General features: G+C 45.7%; 1 protein-coding gene across 1 annotated transcript; it reads right to left on the reverse strand.

Moving 5' to 3' along the window:
• Nucleotides 1-6,610: 6,610 nt before the first annotated feature.
• On the reverse strand, nucleotides 6,611-11,990 carry LOC118585981 (glutathione S-transferase Mu 2). The gene is made up of 8 exons (XM_036191029.1): nucleotides 11,899-11,990; nucleotides 11,558-11,633; nucleotides 11,115-11,179; nucleotides 10,744-10,825; nucleotides 10,547-10,647; nucleotides 9,561-9,656; nucleotides 9,367-9,477; nucleotides 6,611-7,058 (listed from the first exon to the last, which is right to left on the reverse strand). Exons 1-8 carry the CDS (start codon nucleotides 11,932-11,934, stop codon nucleotides 6,969-6,971), a joined length of 657 nt encoding a protein of 218 aa, XP_036046922.1. The 5' UTR covers nucleotides 11,935-11,990; the 3' UTR covers nucleotides 6,611-6,968.
• Nucleotides 11,991-19,486: the final 7,496 nt, after the last annotated feature.

Here is a 19,486-nt window from a genome sequence, read left to right on the forward strand (position 1 = left end):
AAAAGCAGAACAAGGAGCCTGTGCTGCCGTCACCGCGGAGCAGACAGGAAGTGAATCTTCAGGTTGTGCTTTCATCAGAGAACAGGCAATCTGAGACAATGGTGGGTTGGTACCCTAGGAAAACAAACCATCTTCACATTGTGTCTCCACCCAGTGGGGTTTTACAGAGTTAGAGGTAGCTCAGGGAAGCCACTGAGTGGTCTGCAGGAGGCCCTGTGTACAAGCCTCATGCCTTGTATTTTTCCTTATTCTCTGGATTTTGGACTCCAGACTCCATTTTAAATGGCGCATCTAGTTAGTTTCTGCCTGGATCAGCCCTGTATTCCCTAGACATCACCTGCACAGAGAGAGACAGGAACCAAGAAGGAAAGAAGGACAGAAAGAGGAAAGGAAGGAAGAAGAGAAGGAGGAAGGGATAGGAGCAAGGGGGAGAGGAAGAGAATAGGAAGAAGAGAAGGGAGAAGAAAAGAAAAAAGAAAGAGAAAAGGCATTATTTAAACACATTAACATTTCAAAATGTCTGAAAAGTAGTCAGGTTCAATGTGAAAAGTTTTGTAGAAAACATACTAAGAAAAAAAAATACTCAGACTTTCACCAAAACTCATGAGAACCCAATACCCCTATCATAAAGCATCAGCAAAATTGATAGAACATTAATCCAAGAAGAAAATGACAGGGAAATTCCAGAGGCCCTAGCCACGTTGCTCAGCTGGGAGAGTGTGGCCTAGCATGCACAGAACCCTGGGATCCATCCCCAGCACCCTATAAACCAAGCATATGGGCCCTCACCTAATCTCAGCTCTCGGAAGGGAGATGCTGGAAGATCAATAGTCCAAGGACATCTTTGGCCATGCAATGAGTTTAAGACTAGCTACCTGAGACATGAGGCTTTGCTTCAAATGGGAGGAAATGGAAATTATAAGCCTAAAGTGTTATGCCCAGATCACAGGGACCCCCTAAAAGACCACCAGGGAGACTGAATTCCATAGGTAAAAGCAAAGAGCCTTTAATTTCAAACTCAAGCTTGGGCTCTCTGTCTGACACAGAGAGCAGAAAGCCCTGAGCTCAGGCAGGGTAGGGTTTTTATCATAGCAGAGGTTGGGGTGAGGGGATTTCCAGGGTTCAGGACCCTGATTGGCTGACTTCTGTCTAAGAGTATATGGAACATTTGGAATGTTAGGTATTTCCTCTTAGATGCAAGCCCCATTGGGTGGGGTCAGTTTATGGCTTTTCCTGGGTCCAGGTGTTGCCTGCCAGAAGCTGTGTCAGGGCCTCTAGGCCTGTCATGGCAGCTGTGTGGTCAAGCTGTTTTGCCCCCCCACACACAATAAGAATTAAGAGAAAGAACAGAGCCTTGTAAATCTGTATAAATGATTTCAAAACCAGGGATCCATTTCTTCCATATACACACATTAATGCTACAACAAACTGGGTCTTGTGAAAATACAACAAAATGTGGATTGAAATATTTAGACCCAAATGAATTAATAATGCACACTAATAGTGGAACAGAGGATTTTTGCTTTTCTGGAACTAGCTGGGTGGAATTTCAGAACCTCACAAACCTAGGAAGCTCCACCGATGGTCATGAACTACTCTCAGGTCTGGTATAACATCCCCTGGAAGGCAGCAAGGGGATGCTGGCTGCAAATCGCTGCTCCTGTGGAGTCTGAATGCCTACCTAGGCATCACAGAGGAAGAATGCAGTGCTTGGATTGCAATTGCTTCTGTGCTCAGACATGGCGCTGTAGACACAGACAAAGATGGAGTATGAGGGGGGAGAAGAGCATGTGGACAACACAGCTGAGGTGCAAGGAGGAGATTGGGCCCCGTGCAAGGTGCTTTGTTACACTCCAGGTGTCACAGTACAGACTTGGACACTCACTCCACAGTCCTGAACAATTTGCCCAACCATGACACTTGTCCAGAGGGAGCCTGAGGTTGAGAATGCTTAAACAGCTTCCTCTTCACATACCTAGTCACTAGGGCAGACCTGAGTCACACTGGCTCTATGGTCGGCTTCTGTGAGGTTCCTGAACCCATGCCTCCTGCCCTTCTGCCCTCCTGCCCTCCTGCCCTTCTGCAGGGGACCCCATATATGCACAGACATGTTCCCAGTTCAGAGCTGAGCTCCTAACCTAGGTTTGCACTCAAACTGAACTCCCAGCAGGACAAAGGAGTCCAACAGCTCAGTGCAGTATGGAAGAGATCTTACTCAAAGACCCACAAAAATCAGGATGAAATAGGACACTGGGAAGGGTCCAAAAAGAAAGCCTCATCAGGGTTGTAATCAAGCCCCTGAGAACAAAGTCCAAGTTCCTCCACTTGGTGCCTTATGTCACTCTCCCTGAGCCAAAACTGACCTCATCTCTAAGCTTGATAAAGGACCAGGCTGGATAACACCCATGCATGCCATTGACCTTCTAAGAGGACAGAAACTGTCACAGCATTTCAAGAGTTCAAACATATCCATGACTTCATGCCCTCAAAAGTCCAGGTACAGCCAGCGTCAGGTGCAACCCTCAACTGCGCCCTCTTCTCTCTCTCTCCCCACGGTCAGGCCAGCTCATGCATGATCCCCAAGGCTATTAGCCTGGACCAGAAAGAGTACTGATGAGATCTAGCTGAAAAGTGTGTAACAATGTGTGTAAAGCAGCAAAACAGATTCCAGGCTGAAATACTTGTTTCCCTAACACCTCCCAAATCTCTACTAAAGTAAGTTGTGTGGGTGTCAGAAGGTAGATTCTTAGTGACCCATGGGTGACTGTGAATGAGAAGCAGACCAGGCTCCCAGAACCTAGTAGGCAGCAGATGCACATCAGAGTCTGAGATCTCTCTCTCCCTCTCCCTCTCCCTCTCCCTCTCCCTCTTTCTCTCTACAACCCTTAGTCCCAGGATGAGGACATCTTCCCCTCTCCCGCTGTGCCTGACACCATGCCTCACACAGAGGATGATGGGTGAGAATATGTCCCATTTCCCAGAGAATCACTGTTGCAAGGGAATGTCCATGTTAGTCAAGTGTCTGTTACTTAGACAAAGTATCAGAGAAACCAGTCTAAATGAGGAGATATTTATTCTGCTTCATGGTCTCAGAGGTTTCAGTCCATGATCTCTTCCCTTCATGATGGGGAAGAACATTATGGCAATGAGTGGGTGCTGGAGAAAAACTGCTCACCAGATGGTGAACAAAATGAGCATTTGGGGAGATTCTAGAAAATTGAGGAGTAACTGAGACTTAAAAGATGGAAGGAGAGGAACAGTGGTCCTCTCCACCCTGAGACAGGCGTTACATATGGGGATACTAGACTGCAGGGCAAATTAATGTTTCAGAACTGACTCTCAGGATAATTTGCTGATTTGGTTGAACCAGGAAATGCTCACACAGGGTTCAGAAGCGTTTACATTGGGTTCATAATCCAGGGTTCTGTGACAGTTCATCCTGGAATTCTTGTTTGCATTGAGTGAGCCTGTCAAATCCAGAAATGCAGATAGTGTGAACTCACTTGACCAGAGCCCTTGGCACAGGCCAAAGGCCAGAGGTAGAGAGAGTTCAGGGCAGATGTTACTCTCTGGGAACTGAAGGTTCACTCTGGAAGAACAGACACTGTCATGAGGTTGGTGGGCCCTGATAATAGTGTTCACTTGATACAGTTGGGGTTTGGAAAGACAGCGGCACCGGCATGGGGAATGACCTGGATTGTAGGTACCTATGTGAGTTCAAAAGGGAAACAGGTGTGGGTTCATAAGAACCCAAGAGTGCTGGCCCAGATCCAACCTGGTTCACCCCAGTTCAGGGCACTGGATGATTCCGAAAGTCTGGGTAGTAGATTCTGGCCACCTGAGTCTGAGTGGCTATAGTTGGCTTCCCAGTGTCCAAATGAATCTTCTCTTTTACCCATGTCCAAGTCACATAGTGACACACACTCAGTACTTCTCCCCAGTCAAGTTCATGAGGGTGCCACTATCCTCAACTTACAACCTAGGCTAGTTTCATACAAGGACATGATGTCTGTGGGGACTGTAACAACAATGGCACTAATCTAAGTGATCTTGGACCTAATTCTAACCACATACTCAGTTTGGGCAGTGGTAAGTGTCTGCACATGATGGGTGACCTCCTGCTTCAATTCCATAATTGCTGGCTGGGCTTGGGGCGCCTCTGTCTCCTTTCTGCCTTTTCAATTCTCGATACGCACGACACAACATCCTGTGAAGAAGCAGGGCCACAGGCAGAAAGAGCTTCATAACTGGATGATGCCGTGGAGCTGGACCACTCAGCCTCCTGGATGTTCCCCAAGGAACTTGCATAAGAAAATGAACTGTTTTACAGACTGGCATCTGTTGCAGCTGATTCCTTCTCCACTGACACACAGGACTGAGAAGCATTTGAACGGCTGTGTAGGAACAGGAGCAACAAAGGAGAGTCAGTCTTTCCTGGATGAGCTACAGACCCTGAACAGATAGAGTGCCCACTTCTGATGCTACAAACATTCCAAAGTGCCAGGACTTCTGGTGGATTCTGGCCATGTCAAGTCATCGGCTTTTTTGTTTGTTGGTTTTTTGTTTTGTTTTGTTTTGTTTTTTCAAGGCAGGGTTTCTCTGTGTAACAGCTCTGACTGTCCTGGAACTTGCTTTGTAGACCAGGCTGGCCTCAAACTCACTGAGATCCACCTGCCTCTGTCTCTCAAGTACTAAGATGAAAGGCCTATGTCACAACTGCCTAGCAAATCATTGGCTTTTATTGGGGAGTTTCAAGGCCATACTTTACAGCACTTTTACCTGGGCTTTAATTTCCTAATTTTGATCTTAATATTCAGAAAACTGTTGTCATTTACAGTTCTTTTCGTCTGCATGTCTTCCTCTTTACAAAAAGAGTGATTTGGACTTCTTTTGGTGTTCATAGACTCCATAACCCAGAGTTCCCTGTGTTACCTGGAGAGAACATGGTCTGCAAGGTCTAAGTACCAGCCCCACATGGGGAACGTTTGCCAACCTCTGCTCTAGGTGCTGGTCCACATTTTATTCTCCCTACTTAACATTATCAGGGCCACTCCTGACCTTATCACATCCTTTCCAGTTTATCTTCTTTGTCTTTTAGTTAAAATTTAACAAATATTGACTGAAATAACATGAGCTTACCAGTCTCACAAACATTTCATTTCTATGGATTTTTATCTTACATCCTTTATCTTGTAGTTCCTCATTTCTTCCTGCAAGCCTGTGCCTGCTGGTTTCTTAACTGTAGCAGGCTGCAGCAGGCAGTGGGTATGAAGGCAACCCCCATTAGGGCACACTCATCCAGAGGTGCTATCTGGTACAGGGAGGTCACGGCCACTGTCTGACAAAGGCCAGATTCTATGATCCAGCTGCTGGCGTGGGAACCCTGCTCAGCAGGTGCTTCTGCAATGTGCCCAAGTCCTTCATGGGTGACTTGATGAAAAATGCCCACAGCTTTTGACCATATGCCACGACACTGGGGCCCAGAACACTAGGCCAGTCCATCCCTAGCCATGCTCTTCCATATGAAGCTGCAGCCTCTTAATCCTGCTCAGCCGAGAGGGCCTCTGACTCAGACTCCAGCATCATCGCAGGGACATGTTGCTGTAATGACTCTGGATAAGATGTTTCTTTCCAGAGCTCTAAGCCCTGCCTCTGCTTGTATGGACTGGCCAAACTTCTCTGGAGAAACCTGATTCAAATTCCAAACTTTCCATTCATCAACCCTGTGCCAAGCCTGGCCATGCATATCAAAGATGAACAATTAAAGCTGGCATTGTGGTATACACCTATAATCCCAGGATTTGGGAGGCAGAAAAGGAGAATTATGAGATCAAGCGCTATCTCGGCCACATAGTGAGTGAGGACCCAGCCAGAGTGGGTGACATGAGATCTGGATCAATACCACCAACAGCCAGAGGCTGGAGACGTGGGTCACAGGTTAAGAGAACACTGCTCTTAGAGCAGTTCTGTTCCCAGCACCCACATGCCCATCTGTAATTCTAGCTCCAGGAGTGGATGCCCACTTCTGGCATCTGCAGGCACCAGATACCCATGTGGTGCTCCTACACACACATGCTGGCAAAACACTCATGCACATGAAATAAAAATAGATAAATCTTGAAGAAACAATGAAAGAAGGATGAGGGAGAGGGAGGAAGGGAGCCACCCTCAACTCACTCTGGCTCGAGTTGAGGGCAAGACCCCTACATCAACCGTGGACAGTGGGGAATGTGGACGGGGAGGAATGTTGAGAACGCAAACGAGGCGTTGTGTGTTCAGCTTAGGAAAGCTGCGGAGGACGGCAGGAGATGGGCGTCTAGGGCCTGCCTGCTCAGCCTTCCCTTCAGCCCAGAGTCTCTCTGAAGCATGACACAGCTTCCCATGGACAACTGGGGCACTGCACTCTGAAGAGTAATTGAGAGATGAAGGAGAGCTCTCCCATGGGAATGCCGCTTGAGGAACACAGGGACATGGACAGTGACATCAAGGACTCTGAAGAACCCAGAGTCCCTCCATTTCCTTCTCCAGCCCCTCCTGCAGGAAACAAAACAGAGACCCCCCAAAACCAACACAGTTGGTCCCGAGATGCTAACCAAACAAGACACAGGACAAATGTCATTCAGACTTTACTGGGGATCAGACAGGGCTGCTCACTCTGAGGACCAGGGCGAGCATAGAGGCAGATCTGATCTCTCAGGTATTACTGGGGATTCTGGGGTCTGGTCCATTCCTCCAAGCAGCAGTGAGGGGTGGCTGGATGCAGGGCATGAAAAAGGAATAGGAGCAGGAGACTGGGGAAGAAATGGGGAGCCCAAGGATCCAGAGGCTTGACTGAAGGAAGGGCATGTAAGAAGAAATAGAGGCTTGGGGAAAAGAAAACAACATTGGGTGGGGACACAGAGCCATGCCCAAGGGCCAGAGCCAGCAGGGTGGTCATGAATATTCCTGTGGGTCTGGGCTTTGTTGTCCTATTTTGGGTTCCAAAAGGCCATCTTTGCAAAAATTGGTTTGGAGAGGAAGCGGCTGCTTTTCATGTAGTCAGATATCTTCTTCAGGCCCTGCAGGGGAAGGAGAAGGCAGGAATTCAGGATCTGTGGCGCCACTGGGTACACAGGTTTCACTCTAAGAACCCCAACACAGCATGAGCTGCTCAGGTGCCCAACACTGGTAAGGCTTTGATTCCCAGTAATGAAGGAGAAACTCAACACTGCTCTCAGCTGTGTGTCCCAGTACCTCAGCAAATCCTGACTTAATGAGATGGGGACAGGTGAACCAGCAAGGGGACAATGGAGTGGCCTTTGCCATTCTTTGGAAGCAGAAAAACCTAAACGTTAAAACCTGGAGGCTGAATGCATACTCAGTGTGTCCATCCTTATTGTTCCCAGCCCTACTAGTGAAGACCCTACAGAAAGACTCTGTGCTGTGTGCCGTCTTTCCAATAGAATGCCTAGATAAGCTGTGAAGAATTCAAAGTTGCAGGGCTGCCTGTACCCAAGTGCGCAGGCTTAGCTGGCCTTGAACTGCAGCCTCCCACACTCTCACTGTGCTGTACAGCCAGTTCTTACACAATCTCCAGAGCTGAGCAGCCTGGACCAGAATCCAAGCTGATAGAAACTGACAAAATACATCAGTTGTTGGGCAGTTCTGAGGACAGAAAAGAAGATTCCATGCTAAGAATCCCATTGGTCTACAGCCTCGACCCCCAAATCTCTAGTGAAGTAGGTTTTGTGGCTGTCACATGTACCTCATAGTCAGGCATGCCTGCTACGCTGCATCCCTGGATGGAGATGCACCTTTCCAAGTCCTACTGAGCTGAAACTGTGCCACATGTAGAGACACCAGAGAAGGTGAATGAAAAGGACAGAAAAACCCATTTCAACGATTTCACAGACAAACACCAAGCTGTTGCTGCGAAGGAAGATGAAAGGAAAGAAACAGGATACCGAAACATTGAACAACTCAAGATAACATCCTCCAGCAGCAGTGACGTGTCCACTCAGCCTGGCACCAGCTGTAGCCCTGGGTCCCAGTGCTTCCCCAGTCAGGAATCTGGACAGGCCAGATATGCATACTGCACCTTGGCACTGCACATCAGTCCTGCCTGCCATATTTCCCCCTCTGAACAGCACTTGCTATACACTCCTGACATGCCCTGAATTTCCATAGGCCTCAGGGCTGGAAAATCCAGGCTCTCTAGCAACCTATGGCTTCTTTCCTTTGGCATCAGGGAGCTCTACTGTCCTCTGTTCTTGAAGCTACAAGCACTCAGGGAAACAAACACAACCTCCTCCAGTGGTACTGGTTCCCTGAGAAACTGACAATCTCTGTGGTCAGCATCCTTAACAGTCCAATGGAGCAGACATTGCTACAGAATATGTAGGTTGTGATGAGAAATTGCATGCAGAAGATCTAAGAACTGAACACAAGGTCAGTCAGTGCTCAACAAAAGTTAATTATTCTTCATTTCCATTGCAAGGAGTAGACAGTTATGGTGGTTTGAAAGAAAGTGTTCCCCAAAGGGAGTGGCACTATTAGGAGGTGTGGCCTTGTTGGAGTAGGTGTGGTCTTGTTGGAGTAGGTGTGGTCTTGTTGGAGATCTGACAGTGCTTTGACATCAGACATGGAGATACAGAATTTGGAGTTCACCCAGCTGGGTTTTGATCTTGCTTTGGTCCGGTAGTTCCCCACTGTGCTCCCTTCACTGTGTTTTGGGATGGTAATGTGTACCTTGTGCCATTACATATTGAAAGTATATGATTTGCTTTCTTAGGGGATTACAGTTAGGAGAATATATGAATCTGAGAAGAGACTTGGAACTTCAGACTTTTAAATAAGTTTGAGACTGTGATAGACTATGGAGACTTTTGAAGTTGGACGGAAAGCATTTTTTGCATTATGATATAGTGGCTAGCCTCTGGAGCCAGGGAGTAGGATGTGGTGGTTTAAGAGAAAATGTCCCAAAAGGGAATGACGCTATTAGGAGGTGTGGCTTTGTTGGAGCAGGTGTGGTGGTGTGGTGTGCAACTGTGGGGTGGACTTTGAGGTCTCCTTTGCTCAAGATACTGCCCAGTGTGTCAGAACACTTCCTGTTGTCTTCAGATCAACAAGTAGAATTCTCAACTGCTTCTCCAGTACTATGTCTGCCTGAATGCACATATCCACAGCTGCCATGGTCCCTACCTTGATGATACTGGACTAAACCTCTAAAACTATAAGCCGCCACCTCGGTTAAATGCTTTCCTTATAAGACTTGCCATGGTCATGGTGTCTCTTCACAGCAATAGAAACACTAACTAAGACAAAAGTCATCCTGGAAAGGGAGAAGGGAAAAAGGACATCGAATGAGAAGGAGAATCAGGGCATCACCTCAAAGCGAGCCAAGAAGTCCTTCAGGTTTGGGAATGCATCCAGGCAGTGGGGCTGAAATGCACGGTGCTGGTCAAGGATGTCATACACGAGGAAATCCACATAAGTGATCTGCAGGAAGCCGACAGTGAGTGCGCTGGAATCTGGTAAACTGGGAAGAACAGCAGCTCCTCCTCCCCACCCCCTCTCTTTACCTTGTCCCCTGCAAACCATGGCCGCTTGCCCAGGAACTCAGAGTAGAGCTTCAACTTCTCAGGGAGACCCTCTAAGTACTCTGGCTTCCGTTTTTCCTGAAGCAAAAAACAACTGTCACCACTCTCAGACACAGGCTTCCTGGCAGAGGCTGGCTCTGCAGGGCTGTGCAGTCCCCAGCAGGCAGAGGAGGATGCCTTTCATGAGATTCAGTCTGGGTTGGTGTCCAGGCCTTCACTGACAACACCCTCATGATTAGATTGCTGTTATGTAACAGCCCAACAGGCTACAACTGTACAGCCTGCCGCCTCTATCCCTTTAACTCCCTATCCCCACCCCGTCTCTGCTACCGTTTTCTGAGCCACTGTGCATCAGACCCAAAGACCCAAGCCAGCTGTGGGCACCTGGCTCTGAACTCTGAACTCATGTGAGGCAGGAAGCAGACATGCAAACAACTGAGACTTTGGTACAGTTTCCAGAGAGATGAGATGGATCTGAGGAGTCAAAAGGAACAGGAGGAGGAGCAAAGGCCTTTGGCTGAACGAATTGCTTATTGGGAACATTGGCTTATCTCTGTGGGTGTCAAGGACACAGCTCCAGGAAGCCATTTGGGAAGAGAGTGTGCCTCCCAGCTCCAGTTTCTTCTTCTCATAGTGTGAGGGGGTGTGATGCAGAAGTAGCAGCGCTTTAAGCCAACTCCAGGACAAGGATCACTACAGAACCAGCTGTAGGAACTGGAGCATTCTGAACTCTGTCTCTACTATCGGGGCCTGGAGTTCCACTGTGGAGAGCCTGGACTGGATCTTAAGACTTAGGAGTGATGACAGGGCGTTTCCCTTTGGCACACTGAGTACTGGGGTTACTCTGTCGGCTGTTTCAAATACTGTACAGTGAGTAGCACTGAAAGGCTCTGGTGGCAAACTGGACCAGAATAGATTCTAGGGCAAGAGTAGAGGCTGAGTTCCAACTCAGTGGTGGTGGGACTCACAAAGTCAGGGCTGTAGCAAACCATGGCCAACTGTATGCGGGTATCCATAGCCTGGTTCTCCAAAATGTCCACCCAAATCTTCTCCTCCTCTGTCTCCCCACCTGCAGCACACACAGCATAGAGTCACCCTCAGCATCCCACCCAAAGCAAGCCAAGAGGATGGCTTCTGTCCCCCACCCTGCAGCCGGCCCACTCACACAGGTTGTGTTTGCGGGCAAGGTAGCGCAGGATGGCGTTGCTCTGGGTGATCTTGTGTGATCCATCAATTAAGTAGGGCAGCTGGAAAGACAAGCAGGGATGGTCAGATGGGATATGGGGTCTCATCATCACTTCCCTAAGAAAGGACAGACATGGGGCCTGGCACTCAGGGTGCCTGGCATGGGAAGCCACCAATGAACACTCTGTACACGGAATGGAAGAATGGGACACAGCTCGTCACAGAACCCTGTGCAAATATCAGGAATGGCAAGAAGAGAGCCTAAGCTCTGATCCCAACCCCCCTCAGCCTGACAAGGAGATGAGGTGAGGACGCCATGCCTTCTCCAAACCTCCCCTTCCCTGCACCTACGTTGGGAAAGTCCAGGCCCAGCTTGAATTTCTCATTCAGCCACTGGCTTCTGTCAAAGTCAGGAGCTGTAGACAAGATGAAGAGAAAAGAAATCAGCTCATTGTCCCAAGGAGTCAGGGATGAGAACCCCCTAAGAAGGAGATCTGCAACCAGATTCACTTTCACACTTCTCAGGAGTATAGAATGCTTGTAAGGACTGTGGACCCTACCTCACTGAGATTCACAAAACATTTAAACAAGCCCTAGAGGAAAACATCCAACTGCTGTAGAAGGCAACCCAGCCCTCCACTGGAAGACCAAATTCAAGGAGGTTTCTAGAAGGGACAGGTCCTAAATCCAACTGGGGAAGCCCTGTAGAGCTGAGCAACAGGGAGTCAGACGAGTTTGCTCCTGGGCACCAATGAACAGGGGGAGCCCAGGTCTGACCAACAGGGTGCAGTCACCGTCCCCCATGGTGTATCTCTTCTCCTCATAGCTGGTGTCTGTGTACTCCAGGAGCAGGCGGATGGCGTGAGCCAGCTGCAGAGATGACATAGGACAGGTCACAGATGGGGAAACTCTGACAGTCTTCCTTAGCCACCTGTTGGTGAGCCCCCATCTTACACCTACAGTCTCCCCACAAGCTCACACGCCAGCGGCATAAGCCCAGCTCTCTTGTGTTTGAACTTCCCCCCATAGGCAAAGCTTTCTAACAAGTTCTGAGCTCCATCCCTCTCCTAGAAATCAGCCCTAGCTACTTCCCACCCATGCCTCTGTCCCACCCAGCAGTAGCTCTTTCACTCACCCCACGGATGTCCCAGTAACCCAGTGTCATGGGCATGGTGCTGGTGTGGTGTCCAGAGGAGGCTAACCCGGACCTTGCTAGTTTGAGCTTCCTGATAATGTCCTAGGCTAAGCGGGAGGAGGTGGGACTTGGTTCTGCTTTCCTATTGGGCTACTGGCCTACAGAGTCTCAAATTTCAGACATTCCAGTGCTGGGAGTGCTAGAGGAAGGAGCCAGGGAGCCACCGAGCCACGGGCAGGGAAAAAAAAATCTAGCCTCATCTCAGACTGACTCAGCAAACAAGGCAGGCCCAGGCTAGTATCTGCATCAGCATCTCCCTGCTCTCACCCCGCTGTGCTGTGTCCATGGAGACACAGATGTGCAGGGGGAGACACTCTTGGTGGTCAAAGGGCAGCACTCCTTTCTCTTCCTAACACTGCTCACACTTCACCATCAGCCCCTCCTGCTTTGGCTCTGAGTGGATCCTGGTGGCTGAGTCAGAACTAAACAGGATGCCTCAAGCCTGAGACACTAATGTGCTGCATGTGCTCCCAGATGGCATGCAGGACTCTGCTAAGCTGGGCAACTCCAAGCCACATACATATACGACCTCTAGATGCCTGAAAAATATTCAGGATCACTGAGCACCAGGAAGATGTAATGCAAAACCACCACACCTTTCCCAGTAAGAACTGCTGTAATCAAACAGAACAGATAGAAGAGAACTCTTGGATACTGCTGATAAGAGTGTACATTATCACAACCATTATGGAAAACAATCTGGTGTTCTGACAATAAACCAAAAATAGAACCACAGTGTGATCCAGATCCGGGAATACCAATACTGGGTATTTTATCCACAGGAAAATATGATATTAGTATGCTAAAGAGTATGCACTCTACAATAGACAAGAAATGGATGTCATCTAAGAAGCCATCCACTAGTCAGGCAGTGGTGGAACGTACTTTTAATCCCAGCACTCAAGAGGCAGAGGCAAGCAGATCTCTGTGAGTGCAAGGCCAGCCTGGTCTACAAATCGAGTTCCAGGACAGGCTCCAAAGCTACACAGAGAATCCTTTGGTTGAGAAACCAAACCAAAAAAGAAGAAGAAGAAGAAGAAGAAGAAGAAGAAGAAGAAGAAGAAGAAGAAGAAGAAGAAGAAGAAGGAGAAGGAGAAGGAGAAGGAGAAGGAGAAGGAGAAGGAGAAGGAGAAGGAGAAGGAGAAGGAGAAGGAGAAGGAGAAGGAGAAGAAGGAGAAGAAGGAGAAGAAGGAGAAGAAGGAGAAGAAGGAGAAGAAGGAGAAGAAGGAGAAGAAGGAGGAGGAGAAGGAGGAGAAGGAGAACGAGAACAAGAACAAGAACAAGAAGAACAAGAACAAGAACAAGAAGAACAAGAACAAGAAGAAAAGAAGCCATCCACTGATAAATAGATAAAGGGAATGTGGTACATGTGTACTATAGAATACTATTAACTATATTTAAAAAAACGGAAAAAGAATAAAACTAGATACCCACATGTAGAAACCAGAGAAATGATGAGAAATGAGGATCTTGTCTCTCATCCAGGAAAAGGAAACAAACAAACAAACTCAAAATGAACCAAAGGCCTTAATTAAGACTTGAAATGTAGGCCGGGCAGTGGTGGCGCACGCCTTTAATCCCAGCACTCGGGAGGCAGAGCCAGGCGGATCTCTGTGAGTTTGAGGCCAGGCTGGGCTTCAGAGTGAGTCCCAGGAAAGGCGCAAAGCTACACAGAGAAACCCTGTCTTGAAAACCAAAAAACCAAAAAAACCAAAAACTTGAAATTTAGAAATTGCTGGAAGGAAACACATGGAATGAGTTCTAAGATGTAGGCACAGACAATTGTGGGTGGTTTTTTTTTTTTTGGTTTTTTTTTTTTTTTTTTGGTTTTGTTTTTTTTTTTTTTTTCTGGACTAGGGTTCAACAGTTCGGAAATAAATGCAAGATTTGACAAGCAAGAGTGCATCAAATGAAAAGCCTTCTACACAGCACAGGGGACCCTCCTGTAGGACGGGAGGACACCTCTGCCAGCTCTTCCTCTGACAGAGGATCACTATACAAATACATAAAGAACACAAGCTCATAGCCAAATGTAAAGACTCATGCTTATAACCCCAGCACTGGGAGCCTGGGCCAGGAAAATCATTAGGACTTTGAGGGCAGCCTGGGCTACATAGCAAGAGCCCATCTCAAAGACAGAGGAAGAGAAGGAGAGGGGAGGAGGCGGTGCTAGATCAGTCAAATGGCGAGTATTCAAGGCTGAGAAGGGCCAGAGAAAAGGGGCTGTGGAGAGGGAGCTCAGCAGGCCCTTAGGAGGAGGTTCTGATGTGCTGCTGCACAGCAGGAGACTACCCACGGTGAAAATGTCGTACATCTCCCCAAATAACTGGAAGAAAGGACTTGAAGTGTTTCCACCATGAAGAAGCGATGCATATATAAAAATAATGCATAAAACATGACCCCCAATGTATAATTTTCATGTTGTTGTGTATGTTAAAAACAAATTTATAAATCATCTTTTTAAGGGGTGGCTGGAAAGATGACTCAGTCATAAGAGGACTTCCTACCTTACAGAGGACCAGAGTTCATATCCCAGCACCCAAGTCAGGAAGCTCACAACCTGTAACTCCAGCTCCAAAGTATCTGATACCCCCTTCTGGCTTCTGCATACACCCTTACTTACATGCACATCCTACACAGATACACAGATATACACATACAATTAAAAAATAAAAGTGAATCTTATAAAACATTAACTTAATTATTTAAAAGTTCACAAGAAAAAAAAAGAATTCCTACAGAAATTAAAGGAATACAATGTTTTAAAAGCAGTTTCAAGAGGGAAATTTATATCTCTAAGTACCTACATTAAAAAATCAATAAGAATACAAATAAATTACTTGATGATACAACTCAAGGATTTGGAAAAACAAGACAAACCATTCTTAAGGAAATAAATAATAAAAATCAGAACAGAAATTAATCAAAGAAAATAATACAAAGAATCGACCAATCTAAGAGCTGGTTCTCTGAAAACATAGACCAAACTGGTAACTCTTAGCCCAGTGAACCCACATAAAGAAAGAGGAACTTCAAATTAACAGTCAGAGATATACCAGGAGACATTATAACAGACACCAAAGAATTTCAGAACAGTGTATTCCATTAAGTTAGAAAACCTAAAAGAAATGCACAAATTTCCAGATTCACCCAAAACACCAAAGTTAAACCAAGAAGATCAACTTAAACAGACCTCTAACAGATAAGTATTAAGCTCAAAGAAAGGAGTCTCACTCGATACCTGTAGCTCTGCCCAGCACTCCCAGCATCACTCAGTACCTGTGGCTCCTCCCAGTTCTCCCAGCATCACCTGGAGCTCTGTCAGCACCTCTCACCCCAACTCTCCCCTAAACCTCTCCAGCCCCAGGACTGGACTTCCCTTCCCCCAGCTTCCGTCTCTACATAACTCAGCCCATTTTAGGTGAGCATTTTCTTGGCTCTCTCTTGGCTCCTGGTTCTTCTTAGCATCTTGATCCGTGACTTCATCTTGGTCTGATTGCCCTCTCTCCTCTCTCTCCATTTCATATCCATCCCATCTCATGTCCCAGTTCAGTCTGGACTTTCCAGATGCCCCTAGATGTACTCGCCCTTTTATCTACAATGAAACCCTTCTCCCCAACCATACCTAGGAGCAGTCATGATCTCATTTTCATTCAATAAGGAGATAGAAACAGTGACAACCTTCTGACTTAAAAAAAAAAAAAAAAGATGGGGGAAGACACTATAAGATGTAAAGACTTTCTGTGTTCATGGGGTGCTAAAATTAATGTTGTGAAAAGGACTGTTTTTCCAGAGGACATTCTTCACAGAAACAGAAAAAGAAATCCTTAAATTCATACAGAAGCACAAAAGCCACCAGGTAGCCAAAGGACTCCTCAACAAAAAGAACAGTGCTGGAGAGATTACAGCTCCAAACCTTAAGCTCTATTGTGGAGCTACGGTAGTAAAAACAGGATGCTACTGGCACAAAAGCCAACATGTACACCAGTGGGACCAAATAGAAGACTCGAACATGAGTGTGTCTGATATTTGGCAAAGACGCCAAAAATGAATCCTGGAGGAAAGACATCTTCTACAACAAATGGTGATAGGGAAACTGGATTCCACATGTAGAAGAATGAATTAGACCCATATCTAGCATCCTGCTCAAAGTTCAACTCCAAATGTATCAAAGATCTCAGTGAGTGAAGTCCAGATCACTAAAGCTGCTGGAAGAGAACATAGGCAGTACCTTACCAAATACAGAGAGGAAAGACTCCGTTCACTCAGAAATAAAGGCCAACAAGCAAAAAAAAAACGGGACTTCATAAATCTAGAAGGCTTCTGTACATCAAAGAAAACATTCAATGGAGTGAAGAGAAAGCCTACAGACTGGGAAAGAATCCTTGTAACCTAAACATCTGATAGAGGATTAATACTCAGAATATACAAAGAACTCAAAATTCAAAGAAATGAGAAATGGGAAAAATGGAGGGTTCTTCCTTAGGAAGGTGGAGGGAGATAAATACAGACGAAGGAGGATAAAATAAGAGTAAAGATGTCTGAAAAAGTCATACTATTAACTATTTACCTAAAAATACCGATAATATACATAAATTGGTATATAAACATGAATATATAGTTTAAATGAAAATTTTCCATCTGGGCTTGTGATGCTTCCCCCAAGAGTCAGAGACTATCTAACAAGAACTCTAACACCAATCATGAGCAACCCTCTTTTGAGTTGTTGGTCAGGGTTTTCCAAAGGTCTTGCAAAACATTATAGGTGCCAGGCTATTGTGGCACATGCCTTTAATCTCAGCACTTGGGAGGCAAAGCTAGGCAGATCTCTGTGAGTTCGAGGCCAGCCTGGTCTACAGAGCGAGATCCAGGACAGCCTCCAAACTACACTGAGAAACCATGTCTCGAGAAAAAAAAAAAAAAAGTTATAGGCTATTGCTATAGCTCTTGGTTGCTCCCTGGAGGTGGAAGGTTAGGCCCTATTGCTGAAGACACCATGCACTTCAGAGACAGTGCCCAGAGGCATCTAAACTGGACCTGACCCAAAAGCCTCCTCCCTGAGGGCTGGATTTCATGGTGCCAGAAGTTACCAAGAAAGCTTCCAAAGGAGGGAGGCAACCAGCAGTCCTAAACAGAACCACAACAATGACCAGCATGGCATGATAACCCTAAGGGCGCAGTAGTGGCACACAGACCTTGCTGGTAACCAACAGCTCTGTTACTGGACTTAAGGCCTGCCAAACAAGAGGGAAATCATGCCGGCTACTACAACCCTAGCCAATTACCCAGGGCTAGTGTAGTCATGGATCTTCAGAAACCTGCAACTGCCACATACTAAACCAACGTAATCCTTAACTACATTATAAATACTTGTTATTAAAATCTTTAAAATTGTCCCTAAGGTCCAAGTTCAATACAGTGTTATAAAAAATCTTTTTAAATCAAGAGAATCCTCCTAGATTATAGATCTGCATGTAGTAACATGTACAAGAACTGGCTTAAACATTATTTCATCAAAATCACTACTCAGTAAACTGGGTCTTAACAAAAATCAAGACTTATTTTAAACCAGAGTTTTGTCTGAGCCTGATCAAAACATTACAGGAAAGGTAAAATTGCAAGACTGATAACGCTGTCCTTCTGGCCGTTCAACACAAATGCTGGCAGGACCCCAGTGAGGTCAGCCAGAACCCAGGCCATGACCAGACCTTCCGATAAGTCACTGGTCCTCTATCAGAGAGGCCGTAGAGTCTCTGGAGACAGGATTTGCACTAGGACACATCCTGCAGGAAGAAGATTCCATGGAGTGGACATGTTTCCTTTGCTTTTAGAGGAAGCCGCATGATCAGCAGACCCTGACCACCAGTCCTTGCTGCTGCCACGGTGGTAAAAGAAAAGCTGAAGGGGGCAGGAGCCTCTTAAGATCCGAGCAGTCACCCCCGAAACAATCTCAGCTAACCTAAAGAAATGGCTTAAGGTTAGTTTGTGGACCCCAGCTTGGCCTTAAACACACAGAAAGAAACTATAACCGAAGCAATGGACTTTCAGATAACTGGATTAGCTCATTTTAAAGGGGGTAATCTATTAATTCCTTAATATTGCTAACTGGGGAGGTAGGCTGCCAGCAGATGTTCTCTTTTCCTTTGGTTCCCCCAGTCCAATCCTGTTAGCAGAGGTGGAGCTTTCTGTCCCATCTGCCTGGTCCCAAATAGCACACAAAAGCTTTTATTAAGCATTTTATTACAAAATGCTTAGCTGATAACTCAGGCTTATTACTAACTAACTCTTACATTTAAATTAACCCATTTCTATTATTCTACATATTTCCATGTGGCCATGGTTTTACCAGTCCTCTAGCATCTTGCTTCTTGGGCAGCTCGCTCACATCGTTCATGACTCCACCCTTCCTCATTCGAGTCCTCAGTTTGATTGTTCTGCCTAACCTTATCCTGCCTTGCCACAGGCCAAACAGCTTTATTATTAACCAATGAGAATAATACATATTCACAGTGTACAGAAGGATCAGCCCACAGCATCTCCCCCTTTTTGTCTAATCAAATGGAAGGTTTTTAACTTTAACATAGTAAAATTACATACAAACAAAAACAGTTATCAAGTAAGAATTACAGTTATAATATCCAGTCTATTTGTATTTGACAATATCAGAGAAAACAATTATCCATTCTATCTTGGGGAGTCCAAAGTTTTATATCTAATTTACCCTTTGACCATAACTAAGAAAAATTATAACTGTAACTATCTAGTCTTCAATTCCATCAAAGACTTGAGAAGGAAATAATATTACCCAAGTAAGCAGGACATGCAGCAAGCAACTTCCAAAAACGTGAAAAATTATAGAAACACTGGCTGCCTGGACAGTCACCTGAGGTTCCTCTATAATGTTGGGGTATCCATTTCTGGCTTACAGGCTTAGCATATCTGACATACTTTCCTGTGAAGCAGGGAATTCTGAAAGACTGTCCTGCCTTGTCTTGGTAAAGTTTGGCAGTTGTTTTTCTTGTGTCTTGCTTGTCTACTTTGGACAGTAACTGTCAGCAATTGAGGCAAGGGCAGTTTCTCTGCCCACATGGCTAGCTTTTACTATAAAGAAAACAAAAATTCCATACAAAGTTTCTTCAATGCCCATCATCTTTTTTGGAGTATATTGGTGCTGCCAGAAGCAGACGTATCTCAATGTCATGAAAAGTCTACATTATTAAAACATTTTAAATGCCATATTTTATAGATCTTTGAAATGTTTGAAGATTACCTATCTATCTGAAATATATCTTTATATACCTAGAAAACCTAACTAACATGACTATATAAGTTTGACTATTATAGATGACTATTAATCTGTATTTCTTAATTATACATTATATTTTTAGTTGAGTTGTATAAACATAATACCTTAAACAAGAATAGAAATATACATACAATATAACAAAATTAACTTTAAATTTGTATCAATAAACTAAAATCCATACCAATGTAAAATATTTTGAGATTAACAGTTGTTTTTTGGATT

This window comes from Onychomys torridus, chromosome 6 (assembly GCF_903995425.1).
Source record: "Onychomys torridus chromosome 6, mOncTor1.1, whole genome shotgun sequence".
NCBI classification, from domain to species: Eukaryota; Metazoa; Chordata; class Mammalia; order Rodentia; family Cricetidae; genus Onychomys; species Onychomys torridus.

Excerpts from the sequence above, each read along its gene's own strand:
- LOC118585981 (XM_036191029.1), bottom strand. The coding sequence starts at position 11,934 with ATGCCCATGACACTGGGTTACTGGGACATCCGTGGG. Across the intron at positions 10,648-10,743 it reads TGCCCGCAAACACAACCTGT|GTGGGGAGACAGAGGAGGAG; the intron begins GTGAGTGGGCCG and ends TGTGTGCTGCAG. Across the intron at positions 9,478-9,560 it reads CATGGTTTGCAGGGGACAAG|ATCACTTATGTGGATTTCCT; the intron begins GTAAAGAGAGGG and ends GGCTTCCTGCAG.